Below are 26,418 nucleotides of genomic sequence, written 5' to 3'. Positions count from 1 at the left end.
AGAAATTGCTCATTTTAAAACTACTTTTTAAAAACATCCAAACAGGAAGACCCCGAACAATTGTGGATGTAGATGAAACTTTTCTCGCACGTAGGAAGTATAACAGAGGCCGCAAATTAAAAGGGAAAACAGTTATCATCTTCGGTATGTATTGTAAGGAAATCAAACGTGCCTCTATTTCGAAGTGATCAATTCACCAAAACAGTATTACGGTTATATATGAGAAAAATATATAAAACGAGGAACAAATCAATCAACCATGAGATGTAAGAAAAGTCTTACTGACACTTTTGAAAATGTGACAAGTATCTGTTAAATGGTGCTGAATTGGATAGAATTGTACCAATTTTTTTCACGAAAGGGGCTGAAAATGCCAGCGTAGTACCAACGGGCCGATGAATGACAAAAAGGGCTGAATTTGGTAATTGTACCAAGTGTGGCAACACTGTAGGGAATAAAATAGCCTTCTGAACGGTATCACTTTTTGGTAATTTTCTTTCTCTGGCAGATTTTTTTTCAAAAATAAAATAAAATAAAAATAAACATATGTTTAAAACAAGCCTTAAAAATACACGTGCTTAAAACAAAACGTTTAAAACGTTTATAAAATTTGTTTTAAACAAAATCAATTGTTTAAAACAAGTTTTAATCATTTGTTTTGAACATTTTGTTTTAAACAAAAAAAACCCTGCTACAGATGCTAGCCAATCTCATGTGCGAAGTTTTATGCCCCATAAGTTTTGTTGTAGGGTTTGTTAAACACTCCAGATCATAGTCGTTTGGTTGCCATATTTAAAAATGGACGCCAAATTATTAGGTTTTTTTTGTCTAAGTATATCTCCGTACCCAGTGATCCGAATTTACAACCTAGTTGTTCATTTTAATCCTTTGTAAAGTAAATCACATAGTTCTAAATTATAGTGTAGTTAAAAAAAATGGAACAATGACGTATTTTCAGACGTATTCATACAAGTTTTAAAAAAGAAGATTCAAAGAGCAAAAAAATATTTTTACAAATAGAAGTATGCACTTTTAAACAAATATGTCGTAATGGATAATACTGATAGAAATTATTAAAAAGTTGAACTATTGGCCATTTTCGAAAAAAAAAATACGAAAATAGAATAAAGTTTTATGTTCAATTCTACACATTCTAATTTTTCGGGAAAACGGCGCAGATTTCGCGAAAATTGCAAGATCACAAAATTGTAGAGTATAATCTTCTCTTTCCAAAGGGAAAACGATGATCCAAATCGATCCATAAATGGCCTAGTTATGAGCGTTTAAAGAAAGTCATGATCCGCCATCTTGAATTTAATATGGCGACTAAATGACCATAAACCAGATCACATGATCAAAAGAAATTAACTCTCTTTTAAGTGGATAATAACACCAAGCAGTCAAAATGAAGGCACATATAACTGCACATGTAACATGGGCTAGCGCCTGGGCTAGATGATAAGGAGCTGAAAGATGCTGTCACAGGCGGGAGATTGTTATGCTAATGGAATTTCTAAGCTAGTACAGGGGTAAGTGCTTAAATGTTCATGTTGAAAAATAGAACAAAGAAGTGGCTTTCAGGTATATGTAATAAATTCTTCTTATTTACTTGTTAATTACTTTCTTAACCAATCGAAAGTTACTTTATGAAAGGCTCTCGTACATAGACATAGTGGTAGCATTGGACCATATCCCAACTTCGGACCTTCTTCAATAAACGTTTCTGGGTGCCCTCCTGATTTTGACACAAATCTGATTTATGTTACAGCTGAAGTGTTAATTTAAGTATTGTGAGTAAGGTTTTATGGTTACCTATATAAAATCTTAAACTCAATCACACATATACCGTATTTATTCCAACATATATACCTCTTAAATATGAGCACCTCCCTTAAGAAAAATGTGTCTTTTTAGGAAATCAGTTTAATATACAGATACAAAGGCCCCTTAAAAGTCACGAAACTATAAATCACGGTCTTCATTGCCTGACTTATTAGAAATACCTTCCCAGATTTACCGATATAACTCCATCCATTCTGGAAAATAAAAATATATTGAACTTGCATGCAGTGATAACGCGATCCCACAAGTAAAACATTAAGCTGGAAAAAAACAGTCAAGGTATAACAATCTTAAGAAAGAAAACAAGAATTGAGGAAGTTTGATCTTTAGCTACGCGTGTTTGTGGTGTAGGACGTTGTGTCCGTGGATTTTCTGGAGGTTCACCCATTTCCTCCTACATTGTAATTCCAACAGTTATTTCATATCCATTTACTTTTATTCACCATCTGTCCCTTTAACCTAAAAAGAATTAGTGTGGGTCGTAAAATTAGAATTTTCATTTCAATAGTTGAGAAACATCCAATAACATACCATACAATAAGTTTGTAGGATGATTTATAAAACAACAATTTTTAGGTACAATTCGACTTTATTCGTTAACTTGGTCTCCTTCAAGAGTTATACCTTCATTTCAACGCTTCTCTAACACTTCGACGCCTTTTTTGTAGAATGATTTATCTTTGGGCAAAAAAAAAAAAAAAAAAAAAAAGCTTCACTTTCGGGAATCACATTCTTATTGGAGCTAAATCGCCTTCTCTGAAGCATTCCTTTTAGGTGCTCAAACAGGTAGTAGTCCTTGGGAGCCAGATCCGAGAGTACTGTATATGGGAAAGCAATTCAAAATGCAATTCGTGCAACTTTCCCATTGTTGCGATTAACTTGTGACACGCTGCATCATCTTGGTAACAAAGCACTTCCTTCTTGTTCATTTGAGGTCGTTTTTTACGCAATTTATTCCTTCAAACGCACCTATAACGCCATATAATATTCGCTATTGATTGTTCTTCTTTCCTCAAGGTAATTAACGAATAAAATTCCGTGCAACCAAAGCCTTGACATTTGTGTTATTGGTTCTCTTTGAGTGGTTTTCGTTAGTTGCTGTCAACTCAGCTGACTGTCGATTTCGCTCTGAAGTGTAATGATAGATCCATGTTTCATTTATTGTCACATACCGCATGAAAACATCCTTTTCAGTGAGCTGAAACAGATTCAAACAGCGCTGTGAATCGTCGAGGCGTTGTTGTCTTTGATAGGCGGTGACCAAACGCGATATCCACTTCGAACAGAGCTTACTCATGGATAAATGTTCATGAAAATGGTGAACATACTGCCTCCCGAAATCCTTAAGGTGTCAGCTATCTCACACATTTTCGCTTTACGATTGGCCAAAATTATTTTGTGGATTTTTTGTTTCGTTTTCTGGAACAATTGCCGAATTTGGGCGACCAAAACATTCAGCATCATCGATGTTTGAACGGCTGCGTTTAAAATCAGCAAACCAATTCTGCAAGGGCGCCGATTTCTCTTTAAATTTGGGGAGGCCCGTTCAGATGCAGAAGGCATATATGAGGATTTTAAGACAAATTGCACAATTGCACTCAAATTATGTCAAATGTTGAATATTCACAAATACAATGAGTGTGCCCACATAAGCTTTCGGAAGCCCGTCCCTCCATCCCTCTCCCCCCTCCCCAAGGATCAGGATCGGCGCCCTTTCACTTCTGTACCATTTTTCTCTATGGAGGAGAGTCCAAATAACACTTGTCAAGCCATTGGTTTGTTTGAACGTTAATTTTTCTCATTAAAAAGCAATGCTTTATCAACATACGAAATTGATATATTTTCCATTGTTTTGAAAATTACAAAAGTAGCGTCAGTAGAAGCACTGTAACTTATGAACTAAAACGTCAGATTGTTCTGAAATTGTAACACGTATCATTTGAAGGCTAGTACTTCCTGAACATCACACAAATTTGTAAATAGTAGCAACATCCATATGTCATCCTGCAAACTTATTGATTGATGTGTTATATCTACCACTTATCCCAAAAACGTATTCAGCTTTTATAAGAATAGCCTACCTCACTATGTTTTGAATGGAAGGGCGCATATGTTCAACTAAACACGATATAAAATTATGGGTAAATTAATGTATAATTTCAAATCATTTGCACCTTTATTTTTAAATAAGAGTTTTAATTGTCAGAATTATATTTGCTGTTCTTGTTTCTTTTTCTTTGGCCAGCCTATTTTATGCGAGTCATTCTACGTGCTTTTGGAGTACGGGCGGACGGCGATGTTCATGTGGTTGTTTGTGGAGGGTCTCTACCTAAACAACCTAATCACCGTTGCCTTCTTTCAGCGTCCTTTGGCCTACAGTATCTACTACAGCATAGGCTGGGGTAAGTACACACTTTTACTTTAATTGTTAAATTACATGGATCTTTTATGTAAGTAAAGGATGGCTCAAAAGCCACGCAAATGTCCCTTATTAGTATTGATACTTTATTATGTTAGGAAAGTAACGTTATACTTGTCATATCTATATTAATAAACTATTAGAATCGTATTTCACCAGTAATATGAACATTGTTATTATAACGACTCTATAGAAAAGCGTCGTCAACCTGGTTCGTCTTGTAAAATATAAGTTACGAAGCGATAATTACTTTTCTTTATGCAAAAATCAACTCAGATATTCAAAGATTATTAGTCTCACCTTTATTGCTTGATATGTCTTAATATTCTTTTTAAGACCGTAAAATACATAAATTCACTTGACTAGGTCAACACATAACATGTACATAGCCACAACTATCCCATAATAATCTCTTACATATATTAAAAACATTCTTCTTTTCTGTTAATTTAAAATGAACATTCTACTAAGTATATTACATATTTATGAGCACTTTTTGCCCACGGTACAGGTAAATATTATACAAACTAAAGTATTTCGTTATAGAAAATGTCGCCCGATAAAGGGACTGAATATAAAAGTCATGAGTAGGCTTGGCTTTTATATTCAAGAACCGCTGGTCTGATTAGATTAATGTTCGTACATTACATATGTTCTTTATATTTTGATCACACCTCGTATATATCTTCATTACTTTTTGGTTAACCCTCATATATATATAAAATATTAGTTATTATCATTCACATAAATACATTTACAATAAATCTTTGATTTCATTAATATTTCTCTTTTATTACATTATTATTTATTCTTTATCATTAAAAACATCGTCGCTTAGAAATATAATTAACGAGGGTGAAATACAAATTATCAAGATTATTAGTTTCGATCATTATTACAATCGATGATGTGACAAATAATATTTGTTCTTTTCGGGCGCATTGTATAACAAATAAGTTAGATGTTGCAATTGCAATGTATACATAGTAGCACTAAGATGTCCAAAATAAAAAAGAATTTCACTCAAGGTAGTCATTGAATAATTGATTTTATAGAATGGATCTTATTCTTAACATAATCTTTGATAATTAAACACAAATCAATCTAATATAAATAATTTTTGCCTTTAACTAATTATAAATTGAATTATGATTCTTCACATTAATAAGAAAGAATAAAAATTAAACATAACCTACGTTTGAATAATCAAATGGAAGTAAATAAATTTATTTTACAGAAACAAAAGACACCCTTTTGTTATTAAATAAACACATTTTTCATTATTATTGTTATTTTTCATTCTTATTTATTTGATCAAGAATGTTGGGTTCTACTAACTCTTTAACTAGATACATTTCAAATATTTATAACCATCGTTTTCATTATTAATATTAACACAAACTTTAAAACGAGAATTCACAAGAATCTATAATCAACATGGGTTTAACCTAATTTCGTTAACGGTAATCATGTTACATTCGCACTGGCATATGAATCTAATAAAGTGCATTGTACCGCACAATCGTGGTTAGGTTCTACATTAGGTTGTACATGTCTTTCATCGTGATTTGAATTTGGATACGAAGTACCATCTCGTGAACAATGATTATATCTATACATAGGATTGGTAGCATCTCTAGGATTTCGATATGTATTTCTATTAATTTTGTGTCTACTTCGGTTGATTAGGTTAGGCGGATTCCCTACATAACCTTGTCTATTTTGTTCATTTTGATTGCTAGAGTATATTCGTCTTAGGTTCGGTTCAGTATTATTCACACTTCGGATATCCAAATTCCGAACAGGGACCGAATGATCAGAATTATTTTTATTTTTACCCATTCCTGATTGTGTTAGATTCATAGCATGGTATTGAGTTTCGTAGCATTGTACAAGCATTAATAAATGACTGAAACTCATACACTGTGTGGAAAATAAGATCTGCTGTAATTTAAATGGAAGCAAATTGCGAATCGATGCAATTATTCTTGATTCCGATTGCAAGGGATTAACAACCTTTAATTCATTATAGACATTTACAACAAACTCTACAATAGATTTGTGCAATCGAGGATTGAAATGTTGATTTCTAAGAGTGGCATCTCTGTTTGCCAGCAAAAAGTCATTTTCGTAATTCGCGATCAATGCCGCTTTAAATTCCTCATATGTACTAATGTGATCACGTATTGCCTTAAACCATAAGGAACAAGGTGGGAGTAATACATGGGGTATTAATTTCATGTATTGTGATCGGTCGATAGACATTATACTGCATTCGTCTTGGAACTTCTCTAAGAAAGAACTAGCATTTTCATTGCACTTACCACTAAATTTACTCATGGCTTTGATTTCGCTCATCTTGACACTTAACTTTACCTTTCTTTTCTCACTCCTTGTTCTTGTGGTGTGATTGTTCCGGTCCGTAGCGTGCTGTGTCATGATACCATTTATATTTCGTTCATCAGTGATCTTCGGACAATTTTCCTCTAATATAATATCCTCCTCAGATTCCGGCGAAGGCGTATTTATATCCGGTGATTGGGGAAACTCGAAGCGATCACTGCCCAGATTATTGCGATAAATGTTATCTCTAGCCTGTAACATTTTAATTTCTTCCTGCATAGTAGCCAACTGGATCTTTTGATGTTTAACGGAAGATTCTATTAACGTTAAATCCTTTTTTACAGCACAGATTTCATGATTTTGATGATCGTGCTTTTCTTGACATTCATCGGCTAACCTTTTTAACTTCTCTTCAAACTGCGAGGATATGTCGTTCATCACCTGGACGATTGTTTGTTTCGTATCGTCTGATTTCAGTTCTATCCGTTCTATTCGTTTACTTAATTCTTCATACTGCTTGCTAGCTTCGTTAAATTTCAGTTCTATCTTCTGTTCCATGGTCTGGTTAGCTTCATAGAACTTCTGTTCCATGGTCTTGTTAGCTTCGTTGAATTTCAATTCTATCTTCTGTTCCATGGTCTGGTTAGCTTCGTTGAATTTCAATTCTATCTTCTGTTCCATGGTCTGGTTAGCTTCATAGAACTTCTGTTCCATGTTTGTGTTAGATTCATTGAGCTTCTGTTCCATGGTTTGTTTTATCTCAGTCGTCATTTGCATAATTTGTCGCTGCACAGCTAACAAAAGTCGATCCTCAGATGACAAACTTGGTGTTGCACTAATTTCACCTGGATTACTGGTATTAGATTCCTGTTGCACTATTTCACTATCCATTTTTCTTTTGATGACCTTACCGCTTCGTAATACGGTTAAGTTCGTATTCATAAATGGTAATATCCAAGTAAATTCAGCCCTACTTTCCTTCTTCGGGAACTGAATTTTCAAAAGTCCCGGGTTTGGTAAACCAAATTTTTATAACGACTCTATAGAAAAGCGTCGTCAACCTGGTTCGTCTTGTAAAATATAAGTTACGAAGCGATAATTACTTTTCTTTATGCAAAAATCAACTCAGATATTCAAAGATTATTAGTCTCACCTTTATTGCTTGATATGTCTTAATATTCTTTTTAAGACCGTAAAATACATAAATTCACTTGACTAGGTCAACACATAACATGTACATAGCCACAACTATCCCATAATAATCTCTTACATATATTAAAAACATTCTTCTTTTCTGTTAATTTAAAATGAACATTCTACTAAGTATATTACATATTTATGAGCACTTTTTGCCCACGGTACAGGTAAATATTATACAAACTAAAGTATTTCGTTATATTATTCACTAAATTTCAATTCCAAACATTATTTTTGGTTAAGAAAATGAAATGAAATCCTTAAGTTTTACGTTCCACTATTATGCTAATTAGGTTAAAGGAGACGGGATGATGAGAAATGAATGAAATGGTGGAATGAAGAAAGTGGGAGGAAACGGGAGAACCCATATGCACGATGTTTGACAACCACAAAGTTCACTTGGCGCGAATTGGGATGAAAGTAGTCAGCACCATGTGCAATTATTAGTGGCGCTTTCCGCTCACATCACGTGTATTATCCCAACAACTATATAACCACCCTATCGCTCAAACCCATCACTTAGTAAAGACTTCAATTATATCATAATATAAATTTAATTACTGTGTACACTGGTTGTTGCACCAACCCTTACATCGTATGCCTATTAGTAAGAATTAAGGATCAAGCACCTACTAAAATTATCCATGCATGTATAAATTTCTAACTGCATATTTTATACTACTTTTAGGATATTGAATCCAATGGAACAAGTTTTAAATATACAGGGTGGTCCGTAATTATGTAATTCTGTTTCAAAGACTGCGGTAAAGAAACTATAGTGCTGCCAAAATGTCTTGAGCCGTGGCAAATATGCGAATTAAAGCTCACACCCTCGACACGCCTACGGTTGAGCCAATAAGGGTCCAGCTGTTGCTAAGCGAGAGAGCCTTAGCGAAAGGGAGTGGAATTCCTTCAGCCGATAGCAGCGCTCGGAACGGAAGACTAGGTGTCAAGTCAATATGGTATATCTATAGCAACATACCTTGAACATAAATTATTCTCATACCATTTCTCACAACAATTTTAATCTGTTCTCCATGGCATAGTCCACCAATACACCACTCAAATCAATACATGCCTGGAGAAGAAGAGCAACGTTGTCACAAGCAGCTTGACAGACCCGTAGGGCCTATTGATATCCTGTGGAACTCTTTTGTGATAGCTTCTCGTAGTTCGGCCAAATTGCGTATGTGTTGTTGATGATATATTTTGTCCTTTAAAACACCTCATAAGAAAAAGTCAGGTGGTGTTCAAATCAGGAGATCGAGCTGGCCAATTCACAACCCCCACGTCGACCGATGCAGCGGTTTGGGAATGTTTCGGTCAGCCACTCTCGCACTTGTATGGCACTAACGGTTCTAAGCTCTAGTGACGATTATTCCCACTCTCAGAATAAACAGTGTTGCTATATCGAAACCTTTTCTGTCCAGAATTACAAATACTACAGGCAATCAAACATCATTACATAATTATGGGCCACCCTGTACTTGTCCGTGGGGCCAGGAGACTCAAAATGACTTTAAAAAATGGATCTTTGAAGTATCTCTTGTGCCAATGGTACAAATGGTCACGCATTTCTATCTGTACTTTTTAATACTAATTTGAGTACGCTGAATCGAATGGAATTATTTTTAAAGGAAGTGCGTTCATAGGGGGTCATTACAAATGTGATCTCAAATTTAGGATATAAATATCCAATGAACGTATACGTTAGAAATTAATTTCATTGGATTCAGCATCCGGAAATTAGTATAATACGTGTTTCTAGAGGTTTATTCAAGCGTGATCACATTTTACCAGTATCACGATCTTCATTAAGTCTTATTCAACATTTAATTAGATATAACTAGCAGAAAACCCCCGTTCTTCACACAGGGAGAATAAGTTTCATTTCGGAGATAAAGAGATGAATTTGGATATAAACTGCATCGGAAGTGTCACTGATCATCTCAGCGACCCCTAAAACTATGGATTCCTTACTAATATAGAATATTTCCCCTGCCCCTCCCCTTTGCACCGTCAAAGTGAAATTATAAAAAACAATATCCTAGGCCCGAACCTTATCTATGTGGCAAATTTGATCGAGATTAGTCTGGTGGTTCAGATGTTATTATTTTTTTTATTTTATGTATCTCTTCCTCCCCTCCCCGACGTTGTACCGTCAAAATTAAATACTAAAAACCATCTCAGGCCCGAACTTCGTTTATGTTGAAAATTGGGTCGAAATCAGTTGGGCGGTTCAAGGGTACGCAGTCACAAATATAGTGACTTTCATTTTTTTATATATAGCTAGATATTTAGAACATCTAGAAAACATATTTGAAGTATTATGTGTTTGCTTTCCAAAGCGCCCTTATGCTGCTGAAAATATAAAATGAATTGTATTAAAACCATTAATATTTTTGGCTAAATATTAAATTTAGCTTACTATTCAAAATTTTAATAATATTTAAGTTGTTATGGTCCTTTCAATATTTTCGTTCACCGCATACAATTTTACATGCATTTACATACAATTTTACACCACATACACTTTCAATTTATTAACTTTCTATATAATAGTTTTAGGAAATCCGAAAGGTTTTGAACTTGAAATATCATAATAGAGATCTTCGTCCGTGGAAAGCAAACAGATATTTAAAAAAGCGTCTATGAACTATATTTACTGTCATTCACCTGGCGGAGCTAACGGAAACCTTTAAAAAATTCAGACTAAAAGGTCAGCTCAAGAATTTGAACCTAAATCGAACGAAATATGCAAATCATTCAACAACTCCCACTTCCAATAATCTGAAGATATCTTATTACATCCCATTAATGATTATTTTATGTATTGTTACCACATGATCTGAAAACTAGTTTTAAAGTGAGTCAAAAGCCCTTGGTCATCCTTATAGTTTGAAACAGGAAGGAAACATGCGAAAATTGAGTATAGCAACTGATATTGAGTAAAGTGTCGTAAGTTTTGGGGTGTATGTCGTTCATGACCGCCATCTTGGGTTTAAGTCAAATTTTAGAAATGGTAAGGTGACATGTGCCATGTTAAATAACACTAACTAGAGCTAACAAATGGAGCAGTGTAATTTTTTGTCAATGTTGGAGTGTTTTAGAATTGTGACGGCTCAAAGTTGGCAAATTACTCCTCAAGTGCATGCTACAACACAGGTTCTATGTGGTTTCCATCCTGTGCAATGCATAATTGTATTCGCCGCAACCACTCTGACTGCGCACGGAGGAGATGACGGATGAAATTTGGTCACAGGCGCGCTGGATGCGTACTTCAAGGTGTCTCAAATCGCGGATTCTCTCAGCATATACAATCTGTTTAAAATGTCTCCACAGATAAAGATCAAGGGTGTTAGGTCAAGGGATCTAAGCGGCCACTCCATAGGACCACGGCGACCAACCCACTTCTCTGAAAGTTGTGCATCTAACCATTCACGCACACCAAAACTATACTACGGGGGTCTCCATCGTGCTGAAAATAAGATGGAAAGCTACCGTTTGCGTTCAGTATGAAAGGAAATGCAAGGTCCTACAGCAGCATCAGATGCTGTTGCGCCGTTAAGGAGTTGGTAATGAAAAATGGTCCAATGATGCGGGTGTCCCATATACCACACCACGCCATTACCCTTCCTTTACTCGGGGTAACCAAGTGCGGATATGCGTTACACAGTATCACACTTATGAGGATTGACTTCCTCGTTGAAAGTTTAGCACCCCCATTGCTGAACAATATGCCCTTGAAAAACGAGGGATCCAATTTCTGTTGTTTGGTAGCCCTGCAGAACTCTAATCAGCGATCAGAGGCATCCTCGTTAAGTTTATAGATGTGCAGCCTGTAAGGATGCCACTAATAGGTGTGCAATATCCGAATCACGGAGGATTGGCTTACTCCACATTCCAATGACAAACGACGGGTACTGCGTTTAGGACTTTTCACAAACGATGCTATCACCGCCTTCAATGGTGACAGTCTTTGGTCACCCACTACGTGGCCTATCTTCAACAGAGCCAGTCTGATGTAATTTGGTGATCACGTGTGCAATACCGGCTTTCTGTTTGGGTGCTGTTTCTTGTAATCATCTGCAATTGCTTGTGACTGCTTTCCTCAGATATAAGGATGACTTCCACTTCCTGTGTCTTTATCAGACGCATTTTAGATCACCTGTATGTAACAAAGGGAGATTATGACCGTGAGCATGGCTACAACGCCTCACGTGTTGGACAAATTGTGTATTTACTCAAATTTTTAAGCAACATACAAAATTATTATTATTCATGTGAAAGGAAAAGTTATTTTTCTTGCTTCGCTGTGAACGCTTTCGAGCTGGTGAGAAAATATGTTCTTTCTTTGCCTGCAGTTGTTCTCCAGACTTACTGGCGTCGCCAATAATACAAAGAAATCACTCTTTGCTGAACCAAGTGCTTATCTCATTAGTAGAGTGCTTCAAAACAGCAAACTTTTTTCTTTTCTTGAGTGACGTTACCAACTCATGGTTTTGACTACTAAGACTATTTTGTATATACTCTTCATATAAATAACTATCAACGCTTGGAAATCTTTTAGACACGAAATTGTTACATTGCAAACAGGTGCATATTGACCGTTGCGGTCTTACGCACTGACGCTTTGTTATCTCAACTATTGTGAACAGTGCTCACAGTCTGTGTGAATTGGTGACAGAATAGTTAATTTCCACAATTGCCAATGTGCATTCTTTTTTACTAAACTATTTTGTATTGAACTATAAGGTGAAAAATCCATCGTTCATGGACTGAATTCTTAAAGTTAGTTTGCAACATTCATTTAATTGCAATCTCTTTTCTTGTTCCCACGAAATTAAAACACGTGTTGCCAGAACTATTAAATATACCACAACTATATTTGTATCAAGTATGGATATACGAACTTCTGTATTAAATTTTAAAAGACACTGCCAACCAGAGACATGACAATGGGATTTTTCCAGGGGTTGGCAGAAGCGGGAGTTGGCACTTGGTGTTAAGAGGAGGCGGCACGAAAAGTCTACGACGGACGAACTTACTTATGTGCTAATAAGTAAATGACTAGGAATATGTATTAAGTTTTTTGTGTGATCATAGTTACAGCATCAACTGGAAAAGTGAACTAAATGTTGCTTACGTAATTGTCTAAAGTGCATCATTTTTCGAGTTGCAGAGCCTCGTTGGAATCTTGTGTTCCCTCCTCATTCTCATTACCCCTATTTCGCAGTGAAAGCCCAACTTCAACGTGAATAGTTATTTAGTGAATGTGAGCATAGAAATAATCAAAGGGCTATATTCTTAGTGTATTCGTCTGCCACACAAACACACACACAGATATATATATATATATATATATATATATATATATATATTGATATTAAGTATTTTATAGTTTTCAAGTGTGTGCGCAGTGTCATTCCCTCAAGCATTCATGCCATATTAAGTGAAAATTTTGTGTGTTATTAGTATGTGATCAAAAGTATCCGGACACTCCCAAAAATATACGTTTTTCATATTAGGTGTATTATGCTGCCAAGTACTCATCAGCGACCTCAGTAGTCATTAGACATCGTGAGAAAGCAGAATGGGGCGCTCCGCGGATCTCACGGACTTCGAACGTGGTCAGGTGATTGGGTGTCACTTGTGTCAGAAGTCTGTACGCGATATTTCCACACTCCTAAACATCCCTAGATCCACTGTGTCTGATGTGATAGTGAAGTGGAAACGTGAAGGGACACGTACAGCACGAAACTGCATCAGGATGCACTCCCAGTATTATGACAGTTAGGCGTGAGGTGAGAAAACTTGGATTCCATGGTCGAGCGGCTGCTTTTAAGCCACACATCACGCAGGTAAATGCCAAACGACGCCTCGCTTGGTGTAATGAGCGTAAACATTGGACGATTGAACAGTGGAAAAACGTTGTGTGCAGTGACGAATCACGGTATACAATGTGGCCATCCGATGGCAGGGTGTGGGTATGGCGAATGCCCGGTGAACGTTATCTGTCAGCGTGTGTAGATCCAACAGTAAAATTCGAAGGAAACTGGTGTGATCGTGTTTTTCTTGGAGGGGGCTTGCACCCCTTGTTGTTTTGCTTGGCACTCTCACAGCGCAGGCTTACATTGATGTTTTAAGCACATTCTTGCTTCCCACTGCTGATGAGCAATTCGGGGATGGCGATTGCATCTTTCAACACGATCAGGCACCTGTTCATACTGCACGGCCTGTGGCGGAGTGGTTACACTACCATAACATCCCTGTAATGGACTGGCCTGCACAAAGTCCTGACTTGAATCCTATAGAACACCTTTGGGATGTTTTGGAACGCTGACTTCGTGCCAGGCTTCACCGACCTACATCGATACCTCTCCTCAGTTCAGCACTCAGCGAAGAATGCGCTGCAATTTCCCAAGAAACCTTCCAGCTCCTGATTGAAAGTATGGGTGCGAGAGTGGAAGCTATCATCAAGGCTAATGGTGGGCCAACACCATATTGAATTCCAGCAGTACCGATGGGGGGCGCCACGAACTTGTAAGTCATTTTCAGCCAGATGTCCGGATACTTTGAATAAATAGGAATTAATATATATATATATATATACATTCAACATATACATTCAATAAATAGGAATTTGCTTAAGGTATTATTTTCCTTTTTATTTGTGTGTGTGTGTGTGGATGCTTATGGAGTCATCAGCTTGCCAGTCGTATATACGCAAGTGTACGTACAAAAGTAGCATAGATTAAACCTGGATTTCCAAACCACTGAGGCTACCTATATCATATCACTTATTTTATGTTAACACTGCTAATTTGCGCTTGAACAGGACACGAGCTCTGAACCAGGTTGTTATCAATTGTTTGTTTAGGGACTATTCTGGAAGCCAGTACTCAAGAGAGACGGTAGGTAGAAGTTTCTGTCAATGTCAATGTAACCTACTTTAGATCAGCTGTAACAAAGTGAGATTATGTCAGTGTCAATGCAACCGAGCTTAGATAAATACAACAAAGAGAGCCACATTTGGGCCTTGGCCCCCAAAACCTCCAATATTGACAAAAAAAAAAAAACAAGAATTATACCACTGCATTTGGGAGCTCGAGCTAGTGTTATTTAATATGCCACGTGCCCCCTTCCCATTTAAGAAATCGACTTTAATCCAAAATAGTGGCTTTCAAGATAGTGCACATGATCGGCATACACTCAAAAACTTGCGGCCCCTCACCAAATATCAGTTGCCATCCTCACGTTTCACTTTTCCCTTCCAGCTTCAAATGATAAGGGTGTCCAAGGACTTTTGACTCGCCCTGTATTAACATATTATTGAACTGTAAAAGAATTGAAGACTGAGGGGGCGCTAAAAACCGTCAAGTCCAAAAAGTGAAAGAGTAAAGGGGAAAACTTCAGAAGGGTTTCTCTTCGGCCGATTTTCTTCAAACTTGGCACATATATACTAGACCGAAAATAAATCGTCATGTTGTTTTAGTTTCGTTCGGAAAATAGGTTAAGGGGGGAAGACAAAAGGCCCTTTCCAAAAAAATGCCTCCTTGATTAAGAGGGCCATATTAAAGAAACGAAATTTTGCTGATGAAAAAATGACTTTTAAGTAGGAAATACGTCTTATGTCGTTTCTGGGAGTAAAGGGTTGCAGTGACAATGACCCCTTCGAAATGACAAATTTGCCGAGATTAGTGCAGGCGTCCACAAAGTGTGACCCTGGATCATTTTTTGGAAACCGTTTGGTAGATGGGAAAATCGACGACCACGTATTCCATTATATTTGTGGGTACACGTTTTGAAATAGTATTTTTGGCTCCAGGTCCCCTGCAGGGTCCCAGACGAGGTTCAACGCAAAACTTGCAAATGGCAAGAGGGATGAAGTAGCACAACGTTTGAGAGTTGTTAAACAAGGAAATTGAAGCACATGTGTTTGTGTTCTGCGGAAAAACACGGTAAGAGGAGGAAGGCAAAAGCCTCCTTATCAATGGGCACCAGAGTTCAGAAATGCCGGGCGATAAACAAATGAAGCTCTGTCAATGCAAGAAAAAACCTACAATATAATGTTAAATATTTTGGTGCCCAAATCATTCCAGTCGGCCATATTCACACCTGTTTTGCGGACATAAAATAGGTCATGCCTACATCAAAGATTTCTTTTATCAACATACAATCGTGTAAAAGAGTCCACTGATATTTGCATTTCCTTGGGACGTTGTTTGTATCTTCTGTTTCCTCCCAGATTTCATTTTTTGAATAACACCGGTTTATTTACCGAGCTATTTAATTTTACTGCGTTCAATATCGATTTCGTCATTTCGTCCCCACATAACACAAAAAGTCTCATGTTTTCCCGCAGAAACGACAAACCCTCCTTTTTTTTGTAATTTCCGGTCACCTATACTTAGGCACATTATTGTATTTCTACCGTGGGCATTATTTACCTTTTCGGGACGAACCTTCACGATTGTGCGGATACCAACTACAATCACTAATAATTATATATTTTTAAGTAGCATTTTATTTCATCGGCCGGGGATAGTTCGCTACAATTTTGTGGGTTACATGAGTCGTACAGATGCGTCAATCCCATACAAGCGGGCGTATTTCTTTTCTTTGCAGTTGAAGTTTGGTGGCGATTTATAAAGATATTAAAAATTTTTCCGTCCCGAAAGGGGTAAATATGGTGTCCATTTTATTCAACTGTTGGAAGGTTTACGCTACTTTAATCTTATTTTCCCTAGAATCCAGTTGCATGATTATGATGTATTTACGTTTTGCGAATATTTTTGTAAAGTTCTACTTCTCTTTGACAGATATTACATGACTAGTAAATTAGGGAAACTTTTTCATTCAAAGTAGTAGTTTATCCTTTATCCATAATCCTTTTCTCGTACACACACAGAACAAATGCTAAGTGGTCTCAGGTCGTCTATACGACACCTACTTTTGAAATGATAAAATACGTACTTCCTGTTTTGACATCTGTATCAACGTTTCAGATCTACAGGAGTAGCCAGAGACTTCCCGATGTGTCTACATGTTAACCCGCCATTCTATTCCACAGATGTAGACAGTCGAGACTTCCTCCAGCTTCTTTCACTTTGTAACAACTCTCAAACAATACACAATTTTGACCCCCTTATTATTTGAAAATTATGAGTAGGACTCATCTGAGACTCTGTGACATATTTTTTTTATATACCTTAATACATTTTGAATTTTTAAAATGATTAAATACTCGTTTTCCTGTTTCACATCTGTCTCACTGTTTCAAATTTATAAAGTTAACCATAGGCTTTTCAATGCAAATTGTGTTTCCATTTTGGTCCGTCGTCATTTTGCACAGAGCTATTGTAGAGAGTCGAGAGTTATTCCACCTTCTATTTAACAACAGCTTTCATTCGGAATATGCTACTCGACCACCCTCGCCATTCGAAAATTTTGCGTTGGACCCCGTCTGGGACTCTGCGGGGAATCCTGGAGCCAAAAATATTATTTCAAAAGATGTGCCCACAAACATAATGAAATACGTGGTCGCTGGTTTTTCCACCTACCAAACGGTTCCCGACTAAATGATCCGGGGTCATACTTTGTGGACGCCTGCACTATTCTCGTCAAATTTGTCATTTCAAAGGGAGCCACTGCCTATCGACAAGAGAGATTGGAACCTCGATGTTGGATTAAGATTTTATCTAGGTGCAGAAGGGTAGTGTATAGGTCTGTTCGACCTTTGAAATCTTACTGCAACCCTTTTTTCGCAGAAACGACAAAACAAGAATTTCCTACTTTGAAGCCATCTTTGCATCGGCAGAGTTTTGTTTCTTTAATGAGGCCCTTTTAATCACGGGTGTAAAAGCAAAAAGTTTTATTACAAATGTTTATACTTCACTTAACTGACTTACATTTTCTCTGTACCCGACAGACCACAGAACTTGGACTCCTCCTATAATTATTGCATATCTTTCTTTGCCACAACACAAATCATATTCGTAATTCCACAACTAAATCTCAAGTTTACTATACTGCAATTCTTAGTATCATTCGTATCCAAAACTTAACTCGAAACTCACGACATAATCATCTATATTATTTACACATAAAACTTCCCTAACAACGTACCGGCCACTCACGTATTAGCTAACACTTTTCACTCAACAAAGGGAACCTTTTTTTTTTTTTTTTGTAAAGGGGGCCTTTCCCACTTTAACCTATTTGCCGACCGAATCAAAAAAAAGTACGTGTCGATTTATTTTCAGTTTAGTATATATGTACCAAGTTTGAAGAAAATCGATGACGAGAAACCCTTCTGAAGCTATCTCCTTTACTCTTTCATTTATTGGACTTGAAGGGTTTTCTCCACAGTCTTCAATTTCTCCTTAAAAAGTTAGCTTTTTCAGTATAACAACTAAATGTCTAGAAAGCAGAGGAAATGTGGAAGACTACCGTGATTGAAATATGGTACATATTTCTTTTAAGTGAAAGTAAAACAATGAAGCAGTGATTCAAAGTGCTGGTCTTACCAAGCGCATGATTGGTAACAAGATAGAAGTAAGTGTTGTACCTGGCACAATCGTTGAGAAAAACGTTATCGATGTTAAAAATTCGATGTGGACAACTTGTGACTCAAATGAGGATTTTGTTATGTGTATTATGACCATCAGTGCAGTAGAAAGTAGAACAAATATCTTTAAGCCTTTTCTATTCTGTTTATTCTCTTATCTCATGTGTGGCAGCCTGCTGCTTCTAGCGAACATACATGATCCCAACATCATATTTGGTCCCTTGTCAAAATAAAGAAAATTACGCAAAGATACAAGATATTTTCTTTCTACAGTGGTATGGATGCCCTCACAAAATATTTTTCTTAAATAATGTTCTAATCATTTTTTCTTACTAGCAAGATGCCATTTAACATTCTTTTTAGCCTGCGAACATTTTCTTTTTTTGTATTAGCGTTTTTGAACCAATTAGTTTTCTCCGTAATTCCTCATGTCGAAATTGTAAAACGCTTTATTTTCGTTTTACGTCGATTTTATAATCATTTTACAGTCTACGCTACGTAAAGCACAATAATACACATATTAGCTTTGATGAGGCTCTGTCATAATTATTGATTCTATGACAAGATAGAGTAGGAATTGCAAAGAACCACGTATTTCTTAAAATTAATATGTGGTACTTGATGTGGTATTTGATTAGGCATGTGTCTATTGGTAGATCAATGTATTTCTCCTTTCTACCATATATCTACAAATGATAAAGAACATTCATAATGTTACAGTACATATCGCACCTTCTCGAGAAAAGTGACACAAGTCAAAAAAAATCTAAAGGTTCAAGTTTGTGTCCCTCGCGAGAAAAGTGACATAACACGAAATTTGTCATTTTTCTTCTAATACACTCTGATTTTGGGATAATTTTGAAGCTATATTTACAACATTTTTACACATAAAAGAAAAAAACATTGTGATTATAAAATAATTTTAAAACAAGTTACGAGTTATGTCATTTTTCTCGCGAGGGATACGAACTTGGACCTTTAGGTTTCTTGACTTGTGTCACTTTTCTCGAGAAGGTGCGATATGCACAATATATTTGTATTAAACTGCTCTCGCCAACGGTGCGAGCGGTCCCGCGTTCGATTCCTGGTGGGGACACTCGGTTAAACAAGTGTAGAAAGCTTTCTCAGGCCAAGCACCCTGAATAAGATTGTCCTGGGTTTTCCTCATTGACACTAGGCAAATGTCGGGGTGATACTTAACATATAGGTCCCAGCCCGCTTCCTTCCCTTTTCTCAGATAGTGTGCTCGCCAAAGGACGGCATCCCTCATGCGTGACGGGATAACATGGCCATAGATACCGAAAGCCCAGAAATCTAAATCCTAAACATGTACTAGACGTACTTGGCTAACTTCTACTAAAATAGCAGACAGTCACAGCTAGGCTCTAATCAAGAAAAGAGGAAGTATAATAGGGGTGATCAAGTTAGTGAATTTAAATCAGGTATACAATAACGTAAAATCGATCAATGCAATTAACTGAAGATTCAGCAAGTTTGCAACAAATTTACATTATTGGGCAATATTGCGAAAACGTGAATCAGGAAGGAAAGAAAGGAATATTTTTCGCTTTATTTTAGGAATGCTTCGAGGCCTCGCAAAAAGAAAAACTGCTGACGCTTCCAGATGTACTACTAGTACTGTTGCTGCTCCTAATTACATGTATATTTTTGGTTAGTTGTTGCTGTCTTGGGAAGTCCATCTTCACCAATTATTAAATAGACTTTCTCTTGCCAGGCACTTGCTACATTCCTGTTTCTGTTGTGAAATTCCCTCTTATTTTGAAGACTCTATATAATAAGGTGGAAACTAAGATCCATTAATAATAATAATAATAATAATAATAATAATAATAATAATAATAATAATAATAATAATAATAATAATAATAATAGTTCTCAACTTCTTCAACAAGTACGGAAGTCGGAGCATTTTACAGTCCTGACCAAGTCGCGTTGGGGAATTAGATATTCTCCAAAATCGGGATAAGTGGCAAACCCAAGTACGAACTAAGTTACTTTATAACATCGAACTAACATCTGAACCAATAAGACGTTACTAACCAGTTTCTATTTTAATTTCCTCATAATTTTACATTGCTATATACTAGGAATTTTTAAGACAATTGTCAACTCTGATTCTTTAACATAACTTCCTAGTACAAGTAGGGGCGGATTTAATGTTTTACGGCCTACTAGTAAATCCGATCCTGAATAGAAGTCACACTTTTCAACACAATTTCTTGCATATGATAATGAAATAAAACGACAGTACTTATATGAATACATCTCGATTTTCTTTGGTGGTGGAGGCACCACATTTTCCGAAACCTAAATTAACGTTTCAAGTAATAAAGAAAGGAAATATATATATATATATATATATATATATATATATATATATATATATATATTTTTTTTTTTTTTTTTTTTGTCTCCGTTCGGGTGATCACGTTTGGAACACAGTAAACGTTTCACCCATATTGGACGTTTTTGCTTCATGCACGAGCAACACTTTCTACTATGTTTCTAATGGCAAAGAAATCATGTTCTTAAGTAACTTATGTGATCTGTTCCCTATCTAATATTATCATTCTTGTGCAGAATAGTGATAGGAAAACGGAGACATGGCGTAGAGAATAGATCATTTTCCAAGATCTTAAGAAAACAAAGAGTTCAAACGGCACTGGATAGAATAGAGGCTTGTCGATTCTTCCTAATATAAGATAGATAGATAGAATTTTCCTTTCTTCCCTATTTCCTGAACGTTGACACCGGATTTCTCTAGATTAGAAAAAAATCCTCAATCCACAAACGCTGCCTCACTCTGTAGCACAAACGCTCATAGCTTTTGGTTTATAAACTATTGACCTTAAACTACGAATCTTAGAAATGAAGCTTCCCATAGTAAAGCAAGCACGAGCAATCTGATTATATATGTCCGCGTGCTAGGACCAGAATGGCATTTGCAGTGTTATTGCCTAATCTACCATGTTATAGTTCATATTCTTCAGCAGCTAGCAGTAATTTCGAATAACTGTACAGGCTATGTTCACATGTGAGTGAACACGGCTGATTTACCCATATCTATAGAGCCGTGAACACATAGTTGCATTAAACTAACAGAAATTTTGGCATCCCACATTAAATATATATATATATATATATATATATATATATATATATATATATATATATATATATATATATATATATATATATATATATATATATATATATATATATATATATATATATATATATATATTCAGGGTTCAAAATGTAATAAAAACAAATTAAATCATATTTCTTGAGGTTTTCTTTTGAACACCCTGTAGTAAACTTTGAGATTTAGCTTTGTTAAACTTCCTTCCATTGCTCTCAACAAAAAGCAATAGCTGTTCAGAATGCTGACACAATATATATCTACTCGCAAATATCCATATGTGAATGTACTTTTTTTGTATGCGGAATCAATTTCCGTAGCACGTCCATCAGAAGTCAAATTCAATTCACTTTTATGCGAACGTGTAATGGTTCAGGGAGCAAAAACACGAGACCATTATACGATATCAAATAGTACCACGAAAGAATTTCTTCCTCCTTTTCACTTCAGTAGCGATGACATATGTCAACTCTTCCCATCTCTCTTTGTCTCATTGTCAACAAAGCAGGATTCTCATTTCCATTACAGGTTTTCAATTGTAGAATGATGTACTGTAAATGGAAAGCTGAAAGAACGAAAAAAAGAATGACCGAATTGATGTAATCCAAGTTTTGATCAATATATGGACAACTAAAACAGTTTGGTCCTCGCAATCAAAGCAGTTGGTTCAGTTTTGCTTATTAATTCGTGAATAATAAATCTCATGTATTCAACCCTTGTGTCGATTAGCTCTATCCTACCAGTCTAATGATAATATCAAATTTTCTGTTACTATATGACGGTGGATATAATGAAGGTGTATCATTCTAAGAGCCTCCCTTCTGGAATAAAGGTTCTTTAAAAGTTAAAAAATAAATCATATTCTTGAAAGTTTTCTGAATTTGATCGGCAATAATCGGTGAAAGTATTCACGTACAGATAAATACTTAACCACATTCACAGATGAATAACTATACGTATTTACAACATACAAGAGGATTTATCATGTTGCTTATTCTATTAAAGTTTGAAAATACAAATTTTTTAAAGTTTTCTGTTTTTTTATATTGTTTTGTATGAGGCGCATGTAAAACTAAAACACCTATATCGAAAAAAAAAAACAGAGAAACGATAGCTGAAGAAATTTATCGTGCTTCATATACAAGTACTTTAACTATTTTTTCACATAGTCACCTTGAACCTCTTGACATTTCTTGTACTGTGGTATAAGATTCCGCATTTATTTATGTATTTATCAAAAAAATAGACAGATACCCACACATCAGATTTTTTAGTGCCTTATAGAATGTGGTATATATATGTGTCAACTTTATCACATTTTCGATTATTTGTTATGGACAGAACATATTCTCCAGATGGGTGACTTCATCATTATGTTGGTCCTAACCTTTTTGCAATAGAAGAGACTCGTCTGTATTACTGTGTTAGTTCTAGTTTTAACTGAAGGAACATGGAAGTTTAATATTGATATAAAGTTTGAGCAATCGAATTCATTTTGAACTATTTTTAGAGAAATACTTGTTCGGCAATATTACGCCTTTGTTCTAATGAGTGAATACTATATTAAAATTCTCTACAGTGTGTTATAGTTTTCAAGTGATGTAAAACTTCCAGTTACTTTTTACATCAAATACCAAGAAATTTTGATTGAGCTTTTTTAATTTGTTGGAGATTCTTTTGTTGCGATGGGTTCCAAATAACATTATATCCCAACTTGGACAGTACATCAGTACATATGAGTAATACATTTTCAAGAGAGTTGCAATATTGCTAAAGTCCTTACAACTTCTAATTATGAATTAAAATAATTTAAGTACATCATAATTAACATTTTCGATGTGATTATTGAACGTTAATTTCGGGTTAATATAATACCTAGATCTTTAACTGTATTAGGTCTGCTTATAGAAGAATTACTAAACTTATATTTAAGTGTATTTTTGTTTCTACTGAACCATAATACGTTATATTTGTTTATGTTTACTCTAAGTTTATTGACCGAACACCAGTCTGAAATACTAACTCGTGTTGTAAACCAAGACAATCATTCACGGTTATTATCTTGGTGCATATTTTGAGTTCATCAGCGAACAATCATTTTTCACTATTGGATATGTGATCTGGAAAAATCATTGATAAATAACAGAAATAGTAAAGGACATAGTTTAAAATTCTGCGAACCTGATAACACATAATACTTGGTTGATTTAAATTCTTTATAGACACCTGTGTGCAGTGTTTAAACCTTGGTTTAGACCAGTTGTTTAAAAAAAAAAACTAATTAAAACCAAAAAACGAAAAATGTTCGTAAAAGTGTAAGCATTCGTAAAATCTTGATGAACATACATGTGTGGATTATCACGTTTTTCACTCTCGTATATTATTCGTATTATATTCAGACCTAAATTACCCATTCAGTACTCAAAGAGATTATACTACAAAAGCAACGTTGTTTTTTTTATAAGTTTATAAATGTTTCTTTTGTGATTCTTTTAGTTTGTTATTGTTGTTATACAATTGCAATCGAAGAAAAATTCTAAATATTGTTTCGTTTTAATAATGTTTACTGTTGATAAAATACATCGAAATGACGTACTTTTGGGGGAGGGGGTCATACAAATCCCACGAGAGGTATTTATTGAAATAAGAAGTATCTTCGGTATCTATTTATGTATAAATGGTTCAGAGTCAAAGTGGACTCAAATAATTCGTATCTTTATTCACTTTTCTTACTGATATGCAAATTAAAGCTTTGTATTTATTTCACTTAGATACTAAAAGTCGTAGTGAACTAACTTGGACTAAATTAGTTCTTCTGTACTCTACAGTTTTGTGAAATTGTTCATATGTAATTCTGTATAATGGTTTTACATGTGCAACTGTTTGTCTTTTCGTCCTTCTGAAATCAGAACAACTTATTTTTATCAGGAGTCCTTCGTGAGTGAGTCGGCAGACGTATCGCATTTGTGGCCAATTAGTCCCGGTTTCGAATTCAAATGGAGGACAATTTCTCTCGGAAGTAAGCCGAGAGGCGGTTTGAATTCCGCTTTAAGCTTATGTAGCCCCTTCCAACATAACTCAGTTGTTGCATAATAACACCAAGGCGAAACAAACTTATTTCTGTCCATAGATGATATAAATACATAAATTATTCAAACCAAAAAACCTGGTTTAAACAAAAAAAAAAAAACGGGTTTAAACTAAAAAACTTTTTTTTTCAATGAAAACCATGGTTTTTGCCAACCCTGTCAGTGTGTTTATGTTCACTTAAATATGATGAAAAAATTCGGTGAGGACTGAAGAAAAATGATAATGATTTAGTTTGTTTAACAATATTTTATGACTTATTCTATCAAAGTCCTTTACAAAGTCAATATATTACATCAACTTGTCATCCTTTATCTAATGAATTAGCTATAATGTCAGTAACTATTGCTAGATTCTTTGTTGTTTATTTACGAGTAGCAAATTCATCTTGATACGTTGAAATTATTGGTTTAAGATGATCAATAATCCATTTATATAATACATGTTCAAATACTTTTGCAAAGTATATAAAATTGATATGGGTCTAAAATTATAAATTTTACATTTATTATTATTAGATTTAGGTATCTGGCAGTCTAACAAGGATTTACATTTATCAGGGAAGGTGCAAGTTTTAATGGAAAGGTTGAAAGTAATTCAAAGCAGATATTTATATATGTCAAAATACAGCTTTTGTTTATATGCGAGGAAGTTCCATCAGGTCCTACAGCTATTCTGTTCTGTACTTTAAACTCTTTATTTCCATTGCAATATCGGGTAAATAAGTTTCATTAACACACAGCGTTTCTAGAATTTCATTCCCGTTGCTTGATACAATGTTTGTCATAGTCACACTCGAGTCTGATGAAGAGGACACAAATACAGAGACGATGTATTGAGCAAAGGTACCAACTATTCCGTCATTATGATGGAGGACCTACTCTTCAAACTCCAATATGCACCCAGGGAGATTTTTAGGCTATTTTTAAGTAGTTTCAAAGTTTCTTAGGATTATTGTTAATATCTTCTTTTGAATTTTGGATAAATATATTATATGCTGCCTGGGATAAATATATTATATGGCTTGCTGCCATAATGTGTTTCTTAATTTCGTTCGTTAAATTTTTAATAGATAAAATGAAATGAAATCTTTGAGTTTTACGTCCCACGGTTATGCCGGTTAGGCTAAAAGAGACGGTGGTGATGAGTAATGAATGAAATTGTGGAATGAAGAAAGTGGGAGGAAATGGGAGAACCCCGAGAAAACCCACGCATACGGTGTTTGTCCACAACAAAGTTCACTTGGCGGGGGCTGGAATTGAACCCTGGACCCCAAGCACCAGAGGTGAACACTCTACCACTGAGCCACCGCGGCCTTTTTTTTTTTTTTAAATAGAAGTTAATTGAGCTGTTAAGTGTATCTTACTATGGTACTTCGCTTTCGTTTTGAGTTTTTCAAAAATAATTTCTTTTGCGAACAAGCAAAAATATAATTAAGCCGTTTTTAGGCTGAATATTCCTATCAAATATATGTTATAGATAACATCATAAATATCTCTCATCAAATCATTAACATTGTAATACTTTTTAAGCAATCCAAATCTAGTCTCGAAAGTTCTTGACACAACTTTAAAAAGTCAACTTAAAAAAAAAAAGATGTAGGGCCTATCCGCAGATGTTAGTCTCCTGCTTCACATTTGCTGTCGACTGTTGTTTGATGTTTATGAGAAGGACCGAGTAATGTATATCTTCTTTAACTAAAGGTTATGATTCTGTACTGACTACCACTACCGACATATTTGACAAGACTAAATCTAACGTTCGAACAACATTATTTAATAATTCTTAATTATAGTA

At 35.3% G+C, this 26,418-nt stretch overlaps 1 protein-coding gene across 1 annotated transcript in view; it reads left to right on the top strand.

The window, feature by feature from the left end:
- Positions 1 to 26,418, top strand: part of LOC145667839 (PDF receptor-like) — a 105,104-nt gene that overhangs the window by 32,951 nt on the left and 45,735 nt on the right. Inside the window, exon 3 of the mRNA XM_081735270.1 lies at positions 4,088 to 4,244. Coding sequence (XP_081591396.1) covers positions 4,088 to 4,244 — 157 coding nt within the window. The remainder of the gene's footprint in view (positions 1 to 4,087; positions 4,245 to 26,418) is intronic.

Source organism: Thermobia domestica, chromosome 13, assembly GCF_964235325.1.
Source record: "Thermobia domestica chromosome 13, izTheDome1.hap1.1, whole genome shotgun sequence".
Taxonomy (NCBI): Eukaryota; Metazoa; Arthropoda; class Insecta; order Zygentoma; family Lepismatidae; genus Thermobia; species Thermobia domestica.
Note: the sequence above shows the minus strand (reverse complement) of the source record. Positions and strands in the feature narration are given on the sequence as shown.